At 42.4% G+C, this 16,645-nt stretch overlaps 1 protein-coding gene across 2 annotated transcripts in view; it reads left to right on the plus strand.

Annotated features, from left to right (window-relative positions):
• The window catches only part of LOC306814096 (transcription factor RFX3-like), a 144,594-nt gene that overhangs the window by 80,599 nt on the left and 47,350 nt on the right, over positions 1-16,645 (plus strand). For both annotated transcript variants that reach the window (XM_079329820.1, XM_079329821.1), the window contains 4 exons: positions 160-275; positions 758-912; positions 15,555-15,652; positions 15,968-16,117. In XM_079329820.1, coding sequence (XP_079185946.1) covers positions 160-275; positions 758-912; positions 15,555-15,652; positions 15,968-16,117 — 519 coding nt within the window. The remainder of the gene's footprint in view (positions 1-159; positions 276-757; positions 913-15,554; positions 15,653-15,967; positions 16,118-16,645) is intronic.

Here is a 16,645-nt window from a genome sequence, read left to right on the forward strand (position 1 = left end):
TTGCTACAAAGTTATTAAAAAGGATATTATGTGTTTCTTTATAAACATAAATTTTAATATTTTTTTCTGCAACATAACCAGGGGCAGCTATACCCCTGGAAAGAATTGTGGGGGAGAATCACTTAGAAGACTACCTGCACTGATTTTATATTTCTTTAGGCAATAGTGGATGTTATTGTGAATCTTCAGTTTAGCCTAATAGAAAAATTGTGGCAAACTTTCTGGCGCTATTCTCCCTCTGCTCCAGCTGACGATGTGGCTATTATTGAACTGAGGTCAGTAAATGTATCTTTACTTACTGTGCACCATCATGATATAACAGCAGGAGTAAAAATCAATGAAATACTTAGTTTTACATATAGGCTAAGAATCTTTTCTGATATCAATAGTTTTTCAGATTAAATTTGTGTTGTTTGCTATTTAATATATAGGGTGTTAGTATATGTCAAGCTGCAGACTTGAAATGATTGTATACATCCTCTCTTTTTTCGTTTGGATTACTAAATTCAAAGTATCTTTTAACAATATATTGCTCTGTCTGTTTAAATTGCAAGGACCATTTTTATCATTCCTCTGTATTATTTATGGTCTGGAGCAGAACTTTAGGGGCCATTTTTTCCCCCAGTTTCATATGATGAAGTTTCAATTGGATGTAATAGAGACATCTATAAAGTTTTCATTAAATAATCTATTTCAAAATCCATTGTACTTATCTGTATGTAAATGCATTTCCATTTGTTACATTTATTCACAACAGCAATCTGAGTGAAATAGAAAGTCGACTTCCAAAAGGAAAACTAATTACTCTTTGCAAAAATGAGTCTGTCCTGAAATGGATGGGTAACTGTGACCATGTGATGTACCAGGCCTTGGTGGAGATTCTCATTCCTGACGTCCTTCGACCTATTCCTAGTAAGTAAAACACAGACAAAATTTCATAAGATTGTCTTTTGTTGTGTTTTATGTGATGAGATTTTTGTGTCTCGTGAAACTTGTGGGAATGATTTCAAAGGATCTAAATGTAGTGCGTGTGATCTTTCCTTAACTCTGTTGAGTAGAAAGGTGTTCTGGAGCTAATGCAAGCATTGTATTTAAAGAAAAGCAGAGCAGATGTTCCATTGTATTTAGGAAAGCCTATAGAATTTTAAAGAATTTTTTTTCTTATGAATTAGGCCTTTTTTAACTGCAAATTCTAAGTTTTTATTAAAGATAAAAATGGCTTTCTTTATATACTAGCTCTAGTCTGACAGGTGTGAATGCACTATGGCCCTGAGCTTGAGTCCAATAATGTCAAGACAATCTTTCTATTGACTTAAGTAGGCTTTAGTTTAAGTTTTTTATATAGAAGTTCTATTTGCTAAAAAAAGTAAAATGTATATGCTTTCTAATTTTATTTTTGGGTAATTAATGCATTATAAGTGGCTGCTAAACCCTTAGCATTTTTGATACCTATTAAACCAACATAACACTATCAAACATCTTAAGACTTGGTTATTGTTCTAGTCTATTACAGTTTATTTTCTATTTCCAGTATGAAGGACTCATCAATTGATTTAATATTATGGCAAACTGACCATTATTAGGAATAGAGCATTCTTTTAAAGCTGATTTTGTAGCATTCATAATTGCTCAAGCATGGTATTTTTTATGGCTGTTTTTGGTAGTAAATGATTTTTAAATTGTTTTCCAGGAAGCATAAATTCTTTTAAAAAACATTTTTTGCATGTTTTGCATGTTGTGTTAAATCTTGAAAAATAATTGTAATTGCATATATATATATAATATAATATTAAAAGAAATTATAAAAGAAATATTAGGAACCAACAGGGACACACCTGTAAAATGCCACAAAGCAATTAGGTTTTGTTCCTCTAAAAAGGTGACAAGATTGATAGGTCCACTGAAGTGCCTCTACAGCAATGCTTGCAGGATGGATAACAGACAGGAAAAGATGGAAGACTCTGTGCACCTGGAAAGCTATGATTTAATACCATCACTGAAACTTAATGGGACAAATCGCACAACTGAAATGCTGCAATCAATGGCTATAAACTGTTCAGAAAGCACAGACAAGGAAGAAGGGGTGGAGGGATTGCCTTCTATGGAAAAAAAAATTGATTGACTGGAGAGAGCTCTTGTTGAAAACAAGTGCTGAATGGGTTGAGACCTTTTGGGTAAAAATAAGGGAAAAGCCAACAAAGGAAACTTCATGGTTGGTGTTTGCTACAGACTGCTCAATCAAGGGGAGCCTGTTGATGAAGTGTTCTTACTTCAGCTACAGGAAACATCTCACTTGCAGGCTCTGATCCTCCTGAGGGACCACCCTGACACCGGCAATCTCTCTTCTCACATCTTTCAAAACCCTGAATTTCAAGGTAGGGACTGGGAGAAAGAAGTCCCTCCCATCATGGGAGAAGATCGGGTTTGGGACCACCTGAGAAACCTGAGCATACACCAGTCCATGGGATGACAGGAGGAGCTGGAAGCCATTTTGCAGCAGGAAAACTATAACATAGTTGCCATCACAGAAACATGGTGGGATGACTCACATGACTGGAGTGATGCAATGGATGGCTATAAACTCTTCAAAAGGGACAGGTGAGGAGGGAGAGATGGTAGGATAGCCCTGTCTGTTAGGAACTGTCTCAGTTGTCTGGAGCTTAATGATGGTGTCTACAGGGTTGAGTGTTTACTCAAGAATCAGGGGCAAGGCCAACAAGACAGATATGGTGGGAGTCTGTTATAGACCACTCAACCAGGATGAAGAGGTGGATGAAATATTTTATAAACAGCTGGGAGAATTCTTAATAATCACCAGCCCTTGTTCTCGTGGGAGACCAACTTATCAGATCTCTGCTGAAAATACAACAGAGCAGAGAGGAAACAGTCTAGCAGATTCCTGGAGTGTGTGCAAGACAACTTCCTGACACAGCTGGTGAACCAACTCAGGAAGGTGCCCTGCTGGACCTATGTGAACATTTATGGACTGCTGGGTGATGTCTTAGGCAAAGTGATCATGTAATGACAGTTTTTGATTCTCAGACAAGTAACAAGGGGTGACAACAGAACTGCTACCTTGGACTTTCAGAGAGCAGGCTGGCCTGTTTAGGAGACTGATTGAGACAGTCCTTTGGGAGGCAGTCTTGAAGGGCTAAGGAGTCCAGGAAGGCTGGACATTTGTCAAGAAGGAAATTCTAAAGGTGCAGCAGCAGGCTGTCCCCATGTGTTAAAAGATGAGCTGGCGGGGAAGATGACTGGCCTGGCTGAACAGAGAACTTTGGCTGGAACTCGGGGAACAAAAGGGAGAGTTTATGACCTTTGGAAGGAGGGACAGGAAAATCAGGAGGACTACAAAGATGTCATGAGTTTATACAGGAAGAATATGAGCCAGCAGTGTGCCCAGGTGACCAAGAAGGACAAAGATATCCTAGCTTGTGTCAGAAATAGTGGGGCCAGCAAGACCAGGGAAGTGATTGTTCCCCTGTATTTGGCACTGGTGATGCTGCACCTCATATTGTGTTCACTTCTGGGCCCCTCACTTCAAGGAAGATATTGAGATGCTGGAGCATGTTCAAAAATGGGCAACAAAGCTGGCGAAGGGTCTGGAGTACAAGTCTTATGAGGAGCAGCTGAGGGAACTGGAGTATGGGGAAAAGGAGGCTCAGGGGAGACCTTATATCTCTTTACAACTACCTGGAAAGGAGCTTGCAGCAACGTGGGGGTCTCTGTTCCCCAGTAACAAGTGATAGGACAAGAGAAAATGGCCTTGTGATGCACCAGGAGAGGTTTAGAGTGGATATTAGGAAAAATTTCTTCACTGAAAGGGTTGCCAAGCATTAGAGTGACCATATGTGTTTAAAAAAAGACTGGATGTGGCACTTGGTGCCATGGTCTAGTTGAGGTGTTAGGGCATGGGTTGGACTTGATGATCTTGAAGGTCTCTTACAACCTAGTCATTCTGTGAATTCTGTGAATCCCTGGAGTTATTTAAAAGACGTAGCTGTGGTACTTAGGAACATGGTTTGGTGGTAGACTTGGCAGTGTTAGGTTAATGGTTGGACTCAATGATCTTAGAGGTCTTTTGCAACCTAAATAGTTCTATGATTCTGTGACCCAACAAGATGCATGGAAGGGTCCTGAAGGAACTGATGTAGTTCAGAAGCCGTTCTCCATTACATTTAAGAAGTCATGGCAGTCAGACTGCATCACCACTGACTGGGAAAAGGGAAACATTACACACTTTTTAAAAAGTGTAAAAACAAGGACTCTGGGAACTACCAACCAGTTGGCCTCACCTGTTACCTGTAAGATCATGGAGCATGTGAAGGAAACTTCCCAGTCTTACCATTCAGGAGAATCTCTAGCAATCACACTTCAAACACCAGAGACTTTAACTGCTGGGACCAAAGCCTCTTCTCAGTGGCGGCTCCAGTGAGCCAAAGGGATCTCCTGCATACCCCACTCATATGCAGTCAGACCAGGTTTCCTTACCGGTTCGACCCCAGGTTTCCCATAGCAGAGTCTCAGATGTCTCATTCCTTAAAGGAATTTATTAACTGCGCAGCAACACAGAAACAGCCTGAGCTGGTGTCTCTGAAGAGTCTTGTGAACAGTCAGACTGGGTAGTTTCCTTAACAGAGCTGATCCTCCTGGAAGCTACATCGATGATAGGAGGGACATTAGACACAGCTAACATGGCTTCACCAAGGACAAATTGTGTCTGACTAATCTAGTGGCCTTGTACGACGGAGTGACTGCATCGGTGGAAAAGGGGAGAGCTACAGATGTCATCTACCTGGACTTGTGCAAGGCCATTGATACATTCCCTGAAATATTCTGGCCACTGTTAGATGGTGTTGTGGTTTAACCCCAGCTGGCAAGTAAGTACCACACAGATGCTCCCTCCCCCACTAGCTGCATGGGAAATCAGAAAAAAAAAGTAAAACTTGTGGGTTGAGATAAGAACAGTTTAAAAATTGAAACTAATTAAAATATAATAATACTAATATTGCTAATGATGATAATAACTGTAATGAAAAGGGGAGAGAGAGAGAAATAAAACCCAATAAATACAAGTGATGCACAATACAATTGCTCTCCACCTGCTGACGGATGCCCAGCCTGTCCCTGAGCAGTGATTGATCACTTCCAGCTAACTCCCCCCAGTTTATATCTTGGGCATGACATTCTATGGTGTGGAATATCCATTTGGCCAGTTCAGGTCTCCTGTACCAGTCATGCTTCCTGTCACAGTGTGACTTGGGTTTGCCAATTTTAATATATTTAATTTCTTTTAGAGATAGGATTTAGTAGTAAAGACAATGCAGGCTTAAAACTTAAAAAGGTACAAGAAGAAATTTATTAATAGCACAGAATCAGAGAATGATTTAGGTTGGAAAATACCTCTAAGATTGAGTCCAACCTTTAATCACCACCTTGTCAACTACACCTTGGCACTAAGTGTCATGTCCAGCTGTTCTTTGAAAACCTCCAGAGGCGGTGACTCCATCACATCCCTGGGCAGCCCATTCCACTGTTTAACAACCCTTTCTGTGAAGAAATTCCTCCTGATGTCCAGCCTGAACCTCCCCTGGTGCGGCTTGAAGCTATGTTCTTTCATCCTGTCACTAGTTGCCTGGGAGAAGACACCAAGCTCCACCTCAACACAACCTCCTTTCAGGTAGTTGTAGAGCATTACAACTTCACCCCTGAGCCTCCTTTTCTCCAGGCTAAACAACCCCTGCTCCCTCAGCTGGTCCTCATATGACTTACTGTCTAGACCCTTCACCAGCTTCCTTGTCCTTCTATGGACTTGCTCCAGCATGTCAATGTCCTTCCTGTAGTGAGGGATACAGAACTGGATATGGTACTCAGGGTGTGGCCTCACCAGTGCCGAGTACAGAGGGACAATCACTTTCCTGGTCTGGTTGGCCACACTATTCCTGATAAAGGCCAGGATGCCATTGGCCTTCTTGGCCATCTGGGCACGCTGATGGCTTATGTTCAGCTGGCAGTTGACCAACACCTCCAGGTCCTTTTCTGACAGGCAGCTTTCCATTCACTCTTCCTCAAGCCTGTAGCATTGCATGGAGTTGTTGTGACCCAGGTGCAGGACCTGGCACTTGGCCTTCATGAACCTCATAAAATTCACCTCAGTCCATCAATTCAGCCTGTCCAGGCCCCTCTTTGTAGGGGTGATCTGCTCCAAAGCATTCCACCTTGGGTGGATCCCATCAAGTCCCATAGACTTGTATATGTCTAACTGATGTAGCAGGTAGTGTTATATTTGCTAGGTGGAATGAGTCCCACAACTGGAGTGTTGGGATGGAGGACTACAGGCTGTTTAGGAGGGATAGGCAGGGCAGGTGAGATGGAGATGTGGCACTATATGTAAGGAAGAGGTTTGATTGTACAGCCCTTACAGTTGCCAGTGATGTGGTGGAGAGCCTCTGAGTGAAGCTTAAGGGGATGGAAAACAAAGGAGATATTATAGTGGGTGTTTATTACTGATCGCCCAGCCAGGATGCAAGCAGCAATGAGTTATTCTGTAAGCAATTAGGAGAAATCTCTGGATCAGTAGCCCACGTCCTTATGAGGGATTCCAACTTCCCAGACATCGACTGGGAATATCATCCTGCTGTGATGAGCAGGCCTTGGGAAGCCCTGAAATTTGTGGGAGGTAACTTCTCATCACAAGTACTCTGTGAGCCAACTAGGAAAGATGCCCTCCTAGACTTGTTTGTGACTAGAGAAGGACTCTTGGGCGATGTGATGGTTGGTGGCTGTCTTGCCCACAGTGATCGACAGTTAGACTTGATGATCTTAATGATGCTATGATCATGGAATATTTAAAATTTTCAGTGTAGTAAGAAAAAAATGTCAGCAGAGTTGCTACACTGGACTTTAAGAAAGCAAACTAAGCTATTAAGGGAGATATGTAGCAGAGTACCCTCAGAATGTGCTTTGAGGGCTTAGGGACTCACAAGTTCTGGTCAGTTTTAAAAGGTATTTAAAAGACATAGATGTAGTGCTTAGGGACATGGTTATTTGCTTTCTTCTAGTCCTCATGAACTTTCCCTCATCACCATGACTATTCAAAGATAATTGAGAGTGGCCTTGCAGTGAAATCATCCAGCTCCCTCAGTACTCATGGGTGCATCCGATCAGGTCCATGGACTTACGACTCTCCAGTTTTTTAAATGTTTCCCTAACTGGGTTGTCCTCTATTGAGGAGAATTCTTCCTTGCTGCAGAATTTTCCTCTGGTCTCAGAGGCTGCAGATTCCTGAAGGTAGACCTTACCGGTGTACAGTTGTCCTGGTTTGGGACAAAATTAGGGGAAAAAATCTCCCAAAGGAGCCCCCCAGGAAACAAATCCCCAGAACTCCTCCCCCCTCCCACTACTGGGTTTGGGAAGAACTTCCTCCGAGGGAAAAAGAGGAAAAAACTTGTTTATTTAGCAAACACACACAAAAAAAGAAACACTCCCCAACACAAGGAAAAAACAGCCACGGATGCCAAAGGAATTTGTTACCCGTCTGAGTGGGTGTACAGCCTCAGAGCGTCTCCGATGTCAGGGAGAGCAGAAACGCGTATTTCTTGTCATAAACAGAGTCCAGAATCTTCTTGATGTTTCAGATCAGGTGGAGTCCAAATCAGGTTTGGGTGGTATTCCTAGCTAATAAGGGAAAAAGATGCAAAAAAACTGCAGCAAAAAGTAGCTAAGCCAAGCAAAGGGTGGTGGGGGTAGCAGCCAAGCAGCAGCAGCTACCAAGCCAGCAAGCAGCTAGAGCGAGCGGGTCGGGGGGAGGGGAGGGGGGGACGGAGGGGGGGAGGGCGAGCGGGGAGAAGCGCAGCAGCCCCCAGCTATCGCTGGCGGCCAGCCGATGGAGGAGGCCGCCGGCAAGTTACTAGTGAAAACAAGCCTTCCAAGCATGAACAGCACACGATTTGGGGATACAAAGCGTTATAACATCAACCCAGGACAACAGTGTACACTCAAGTGTAGAAGGCATCCTGTACCTCAGCCTTTGTCATTAGGTTCCCTGCCCCTATTCACCACCAGGCTTACGTTTTCTCTGGTCTTCATTTCTTCTGCTGATGTGCCTGTAGAAATCCTTAATGTTGCTCTTCAGTTTCAACTCCAGGTATGCTTTGGTTTTCCTAACCCCATTTCTGCATGATTGGACAGCGTCTCTTCATTCCTCCTGGGTCACTTACCCCTTTTTGCAGCTCCTGTGTGCTGTGTTTGAGTTTAGTCGTGAGGTCGTTGTTCATCCACATAGACCTGTCACCTTTGCTTGATTTCCTGGTCATTGTGATGGACCATTCTTGAACTTGGAGCAGGTGAACCTTGAATATCAAACAGGTCTCCTAGATCCAGAGTGCTCTCAAGGACTGTCTCCCATGGGATTCTTCCAAGCAGATCTCTGCACAGGCCAAAGTCTGCTCTCCTGAAATTTGGACTTGTTATCCTGCCATTTTCCTTTTTCCATCCTCTCAGTATACTCAACTCCACCATCTCATGGTCAGTGCAGCTCAGACTCCCCCCAAACTCCACATCACCAACAGTTTGTAAGAACTCTAAGATAAGTTTCCTTGTTTGTAAGAATTTGGTCCAGCAGTGTCTGCTTTTCAGCCCTATTTTGCCAGTTACAAGCTCTCTCTTTTCCATAACACCGTGCTTATCAACTCATTCCAGTACTCCTTCACTTGACTGTGGGTCATTATGTCCCTCCCCCATTATTTCTAGTTTAAAGTTCTCCTCACCAGGTTGGCAAGTCTGTTGGTAAAGATGGTTTTGCCATACTTGGTCAGGTGGATCCCATCTCTAACAGTCTTCAGTCTTTAAAGAAGGGTCCCCATAGTCATAAAATACAAATGTCAATTGTCATTACCAGCTGGGCCACCAACTGTTAACCCACAGGATACTTCCATTCCCCCTTAAGCTCTTGCTTTTCACTGGAAAGACCAATGAGAAAACTATCTGGGCCCCCATACCCTTGACCATTGCACCTAGATGCATGTAGTCACACTTGATATGCTCCAGGTCTCCTCTGGCAGTATTGGTGTGCGGGAAAAAACTGGATTTCTGAACTTCAAATCAATATGATTTTGCAGAAGACGATTTATTGTTTATAATTCACTCTAATTATACATTTCTAGAACCATCACCCCTGTGGGGCCATACTCTACAATTGGTAATTTTAGGATATTGATCCACCCACTCAAACTCCTAAAAGTCCATAATTGGTGGTCTTCAGGATCTTCACCGCCTCCCATTATCTTGAATCTTCTTATCTTGGTATTTTGTTTTCAACTTCTTCTCTCCTGATTTAGTATAGTTTATGTTCCAGAAGCCTTGGGGGGTTTCAAACCAGTTATCGAAAAACTCCTAAAATTTTCTCATGCTGTGCACCTGTTATAAACACTGATCTAAACTAAGAAATACACAAAAACAGCTAGCCTGTGAAAGAGGCATGAGAAGGAACAGCAAAATATGCAGCAATAACTGAACAGCAAAACATAGCAACTAAATATAGTTTTTGGCTGGTACACACACACAAGACCCATATTAGTACAGACATGGCCACCGGGGTCTAAACCTTGTTCAGCATTACAGCATTGGTGCTCGCATGAAGATTTGCAAGGAGTAATAATCCAGGGGTTGGACAAACCTTGTCAGTATCACAGCAGCATCCCAGATCAAACCCCCCGCAAGCAGTAAATCTTCCAAAACAGCAGGTCAGGTTGGCAGATGTGGGCCCCAATCCCCATAGCATGGAGTCTCCCATTATTATCAGTTATCACTTCCTTCTGGTGCTGCTGCATGGCTCAGGCTTAACTAGCTCTTGGACAGAGTTCCCAGACCCTCACGTGCTGTGAGATTAATGCATCTGTTCTTTGTTGGAGATATGCAGGTGAAACAGAAACCTTCTTTCTGTTTCCAGAAGTCACAGGCTTCCAGCCTTTGCCATTTTCTAATCCGATCAGCACAGACCACGTGATCCTCCTTCAATACAGCTGAGACTTCAGGGTCTTGAAAAAGATCCAGTAGATCTCTTTCTCACCTTCTCTGATACTGCACAGTCTGCTGACCTCTTCCTGCACTTCCTTGGCAACACAGGTCCTGTTTCACTGCACACCTGCAGGCAAGGAAACTGTTCCACTCTGCCTCAGCAAGAGACTCCAAGCACTTGCTGTACTCTGAGCTGCATCTTCCCTCAGAAGTTTGGTCTGGATTGAGGCCTCTGACGTTATAGGGATAGTTTCTCCGATGACTGGAAGTGGTACTCTGTGATACATTAACACCATTGCTGAGGACACGAATGCTGTTGTCTCTTTTATCACAAGTACCACATCGGTTGTCTGCCTCTGTTAGCTATGCTGTAACAAGCAACTCAGGAAAATATTTGCAAGTACTGCTTTGTAGAAATATCCCATCATAGGCAGGTTTCTTTTCTTTTTTTTTTTTTCTTGATAATCAGAAAGGTACCAACAGCAGCTGGCTGGCAAAAAAAAAAAAAAAAAAAGGAAAAAAGGAAAAAAAAAGGAAAATGTTTAATTTTGTAAGGATGCACACTGATAAGTCTATTTTTGAGTTTCATCTTTTTTTTCTTTTCCTGATTTTCAGTATTTGGGGAAACCTACTCTTTCACATAACTTCCTAATAAATATTACCATAAAATAAATTAATATAGAAGAAAACTTTTTGAAAAACAAGCTCTAAGTAAAATTCGGTTAGTTTAAATTTTTGTGAAAACATTTCAGTGCCCACAAAATAAATTAAAAACTACTGTGTGGGAAAAAGGCATGTTTCTTTGTTTAAAAAGAAGCCAAACACTTTATACTTCAGTCAGGAATAAAATTTATTATCTCATGATTCTAACAAAAGACCAGAGCCACTGTGTATTAATGGCAATAGATCTTTTCCCCTGAGAATGGCCTTTTTATGTCTTCACAAGTGAAAGGATTGATAGCGCTAAACTTGTTTGGGGATTCCTTTTCCAGGCAGAGAAATTATGTTAAAGATATTTTTCATGTTGTATCTGTCAATTTCAGCAATTACAAATACCAGAAAGACTGCAAAATCTTGTTATTTATGTGGAAGAAATATTTGAGATGAGAAGCCCAGGCTTTCTGAAGGCTTATAGAAAATTACATGTTTTCCTTTTAAGTTTTTTTTTGCTGTATCATTTAATGTGTGTTTAGTAACAATTTGCAAACTATCTGAATGAGAGGGGTTTTTTTTATTCTGCAGGTAATAAATTAACATGAGCAAATGCTTTGTTAATTAGCAAGTGCATACAAAAATGCTAATGTAGAAATATGTGGGTTAAATGATTGACAGTGAAAAAATGTTTGTTCTTTGCCTGGAAACCTCAAGAAAGAAAAAAAAAACGCCCATTCCATAGAGCTAATTCAGAAGTTTTATAAGTCCAAATTAAATTTCAGATGAGCATTTACATTTGGGGACAGTTACATAAGCCACTTGTCACTACAAATTTGAAGAAAAAAATGCTTTAAAATATAAAATATTTCTTTCTTTTTAAGCAAATTGGCTAACTTTGCTAGCAGAAGTTCTTATTTACAGGATTCATCAATTACTCAAGCTGAAAAAGGGCATTTCTCATATTAGGTGACTTACATGAGCAATTAATTCTTACTCTACCAAACGTGCTGTTTTGCCTCATAAACAAAATGCATTGTTTACTTGCACTATTTCTTCTTAGATTTAGTAAAAAAAATCACTCATAGATCATAATATTTCCCTTTTCTGTTTTTTTATTCTTTATTACTGTAGCAACATTCATTCTCTACCACCAAATTTTCACACCAGTATGAGCAATCTTACCTTGTTTGTTTAATACATTCTTATATATTCCTTATTGATACTGTCATTGAACATTGCACATTGTATTATGTTCTTCGGAACTAAAAGAAAAACATCTTGGCAATGGTTCAGGGTACTTCAAGGTTACTTGAGGTAACTGAAGTATTGCAATAATTGCCATTTCCTGTGGGATTTTGCTCTTTAAAAGCAAAAGCACTTAGGTAAAAATTGATGGCAGAAAATTCATGATGGAAGGTTTCAGGAGATAGGAAACTATTGTTACAATTACTGATGCACCTCTAGGAATGCCAAAAAGAATTTTCACTGCTGATCATAAATTTTTTGAAGGGGTCTTAGGTGAAGTGATCAGTTCTGTTTTTTAAATCAGAAACTAAATAATTGTTACATAATATAGAATCAAAGAATAATTCTGGTTGGAAGGGACCTCAGGAGGTCTCTAGTCCAACCTCCTGCTCCAAGCATGGTCAATGCTGAATTCAGACTTGTTTGTTCAGGGTTTTACCCTGTCAGGTCTTGAAAGCATCTAAGGATGGAAACTAGACAAAGCTCTCTGAGTGACCAGTTGCACTGTTCAACTGTCTTCTTGGGTTGCTTTTGCTCTGCTTTGTTGTTCCTCTAGCAGATAGGGACAGCTCTGCTGTTCAAGTCCCTCAAAAACCGGAGCCTGTAAACCTGAAGCTTATTCCAGTTACCTGAAGGAGACCTGTATTGGCTTTACATGGGGAGTCTTTGGTAGAGGTGAGGGGTGCACAGCTGTCATCTATGAGAAGATACCAGAAGCGTTCCCCATGTCAGGAAGGGACACTTTCAGCTGTCTCCAAGATGGACCTGCCGCTGGCCAAAGTCTGAACCAATCAGAGACATTAGTAGCATCTCTGTGGTAACATATTTTTAAAAAGAGTAAAAAATGCTTCACAACAGCAGCCAGGAGAGAGGAGTGAGAATATGTGAGCGAAACAGCTTTGCAGACACTAAGGTCAGTGAAGGAGGGCAGAATGTGCTCCCATTGCTAGAGCAGAGATTTCTCTGAAGCCCATGGGGAAGACATTGTCACCCTGCAGCCCATGGAAGATCCCACACAAGAGCAGGTGGATATACACCAAAGGAAGCTGCAGCCCATGGAGAGTCCATGCTAAAGCAGGATCCTGTCAGGAACAGTGGTCCCGTAGAGAGGAGCCCGTGCTAGAGCAGATTTTCTGCTGAAACCTGTGACCTTGTGAGGAGACAAATGCTGGAACAGTCTGTTTTTGTAGGACTTCACCCCATGGAAAAGACCTATGCTGGAGCAGTTTGTTAAGAACTGCAGCCTATGGGAAGGATCCATGTTCGAGAAGGTCGGGAAGGACTGCCTCCCATGGGTGAGACCCCACGCTGGAGCAGGAGAAGAGCGTGAGGAGGAAGGAGGGGCAGAGACAAAGTGTTATGAACTGACTGCAACCTCTCTTGTTGCCCTGGGCCACCTGGGGGGAGAAGAGTTGGGAGTTAAATTGTTCCTGAAAAGAAGTAAGGGTTGGAGGAAGTTTTTTTAGATTTGTTCTTATCTCATTCTCCAACTCTGATTGGCAATAAATTCAATTAATTTCCCCAAGTTCAGTCTATTTTGCCTGTGACAGCAATCGCTGAGTTATCTCCCTTCCTTATCTTGACCTACGAGCATTTCTTCATAATTTTCTCTGCTGCTCTGTTGAAAAGGGAGAGTAATAGAACAGCTTGGTGAGCACCTGACAGTCACCCAAGGTCAAGCCACCACAAGATTTCATCTACTTTTTCCTTATGCGGTAGGCTGTATCAGATACCCACAACATCACCCATGTTGTGATGTCATCTAATCTGGACCCTTAAGCTCTCAAGTGGCTTATCATCCATCCCTAGGCAAAGCTTTATGCATATATAATATTTATATAGAGCACCTTCTTGTTTCCCCTAAAGATTCTGTATCTATCCATTTGTTGGGGGTTGAGTGTTTTTCTATTACTGTGTCAATTTAAAGAATTTTTTCCATTATCATGCCAATGGAGCTGGCCGGGTTACACCCAGGACCTTTGATAACTTTAGACAAAGGGGTAGGTGGGAGCAGTTTCCGGAGGGGCGGCTTGGGCTTCCGGCGAGCTCGGAGGAGGATGCCCCATCTGCATCCACGCGGCCGAACGCAGGAGAGCCAGACCCCTCTGCGATCACCTGCCCTGCATCTGCCCCGTTCCAGCCTCCTACCTTTGAGGACACAGCTGATCACCCGGACACAAACGGTGAGCGAGGAGCTTCCCGCTCCAGCCCGCTCTCCCCCTGAGACCGGTGTGGCCGCTGCCGCCCCCTCCCGCCTCTACTCCTGCCGCTTCTCTGCAGCTGCCGGGATTTGTTCCGCCTGGAGCACCGGCACCGAGCGCAGAGAGAGTGTGCCTGCAGCTAGAGAAAGGACTGGAATCAAGTTATCTGTTCTGTTTTCTTGGTAATTTTAACAAGTGCTGTTGTTTCTGCTTGTACGGTTAGATATATTAATAAAAGAACTGTTATTCCTACCTCCTTATCTCTGCCTCAGAGTCCTTGATTCAAACAATTATAATACTTGGGGGGAGTGGAATTAAAGTCTCTATTTCAAAGGAAAACTTCTGCCTTTATCAGCAGACATCTGTCTTTCAAACCAGGACACCATTGCAGCACTCCAGAGAATCCCATAGTTATAGTTGCACAAAGTCTAGTTGGAGGTCAGTAAATACCAGTGTAGCCCAGAGGTCAATACTGGGTCCAACACTGTTCAATGTCTTTATTGGTGATCTGGATGATGGGGCAGAGAATACCCTCAGCAAGTTTGCTGATGGTGCAAGAGTGGTTGATGCATCACAAAGTTGTGCTGCTATCCAGAGCCACCTCGACAGGATGGAGAAATGGGCTGACAGGAACCTCATACAGTTCAACAAGGGGAAGTGCCAAGTCCTGCCCCTGGGGAGGAACAATCCCATGTGCCACTACATGCCAAGGGGGCCAACCAACTGAAAAGCAGCTTTGCAGAAAAGGACCAGTGGTTCCTGGTGGACACCAAGTTGAACATGATCCAGGAGAGTGCCCTTGCTGCAAAGAGGGCTAATGGTAGCCTGAGCTGTATTAGATAAAGTGTTGCCAGTAGGTCCAGGTAGGTGATCCTTCCCCTTTGTTCAGCACCATTTGAGTGCTGTATACCTGGAGTCCTGTATCTAGTTCTGGTCTCCCCAGTATGAGTGACATGGAAAGAGTCCAATGAAGGGCCATGAATTGGCACTGTTTAACTGTCCTCAAGGTTAAATAATTTCTCCTATGAAGTCAGGATCTCTCTTTTTTCAGTTTATGCCGTGTTTATCACCCTCCTGCCATGCATCATTGTGAAGAGGCTGAGTCTGTTCTTGATACCTTGTAGGTATTGAAAGGCTTCTATTAGGTCCCCGCTAAACTTTCTCTTTTTCAGGCTGAAAAACCTAGTTCCCTCAGCCTCTCCTCATAAGGTATGTGCTCCAACTCCCTGACCATGTCAGTGGCCCTCTACTGAACTTGCTACAGTTTATCAACATCCTTGTTGTAATGATAGGGATGCAAACCTAAACTGGATAAGTCTCTGAGCCAATAAATGCAGTAGTTCTCAATGTGGAATATTTAAATGCTGAAGATGCAAAAAGTTTCAAGAGAGGCACCCTGCCATCCTTTTCATTTTATTTTTATTCTTTTATGTTTAGGTGCCTTGACTCAAGCCATTCGCAATTTTGCAAAAAGCCTTGAAGGTTGGCTTTCCAGTGCCATGAACGATATTCCACAGAGAATGATACAAAGCAAGGTAAACAAAGTTGAGTGCAGTTTTCTTCTCTTTCTGCAATTGTACACTAGATGTCATTCAAGATCTAAAAATGGCAGCATTTTAACTTTTATGCTAAATGTTATATTTAGGTTGAACTTCAAACATGAACCACGGTGTTGGAAATAACTTTGTTTTGCCAAAAAAAATTATAGGAAAAACTCTATTTGTTCCATTATATGTGAATTGCAATATCTGAGGGCTCATAAATTAATACAGTAATTTTAGAATTAAAATAGGTAAAACAGAAGATTGGTTGATAATATAATGTGTTATGATAAATGGATTTCTTCATAGGTTGCCACTGTAAGTGCCTTTGCCCAGACTTTGAGAAGATACACATCTCTCAATCACCTGGCTCAGGCAGCTCGGGCTGTGCTTCAGAACACTTCTCAGATCAACCAGATGCTCAATGATCTCAACCGTGTGGATTTTGCCAATGTACAGGTACCTTTAGCTTTAAAACCCAGATGTTACATCTATGATGTTGCTTGGGGTGAGGATAAATAAAGGAGCAAGGAGAGGCCTTTGCAGGGATTTTACAAAGATGTTTATTTCAGCCACGCTTGCACCGTCCAGCGTTAGGGGAACAAAGGCGAAGGGGCTTGAGGGTCCAGGCTGAAGTACTTGGGCTGAGCAGGGCGGGGAGAGCATTACAAACCAATTATCAAGGGACATGGGGGTGCCACAAGGGAAGAGCCAGGGCAGAGGACCAACAGGGAATTAGGGTAGGAGTGACCGAGAGGTTGACCGACAGGGAGAGAGCATGGGGTTGACTTAGGGAACAGAACAAGGGTTGCATTCCCTAGTTGGGAATTCCTTTGGTCTCCACACCCAGACTTTAAAAAAAATTATTTCCACACATTTTTAAAATTTTTATTGCTAGTTCTTATTCTATCAAGAAAGCAAAGTGGGAACATTTTTCTGATCTATAAATATACAGTAATTCAGTCAAAACTTTCCAGCTTCTGTTTT

Source organism: Erithacus rubecula (assembly GCF_903797595.1).
Source record: "Erithacus rubecula genome assembly, contig: SUPER_W_unloc_4, whole genome shotgun sequence".
In the NCBI taxonomy this organism is placed as follows: Eukaryota; Metazoa; Chordata; class Aves; order Passeriformes; family Muscicapidae; genus Erithacus; species Erithacus rubecula.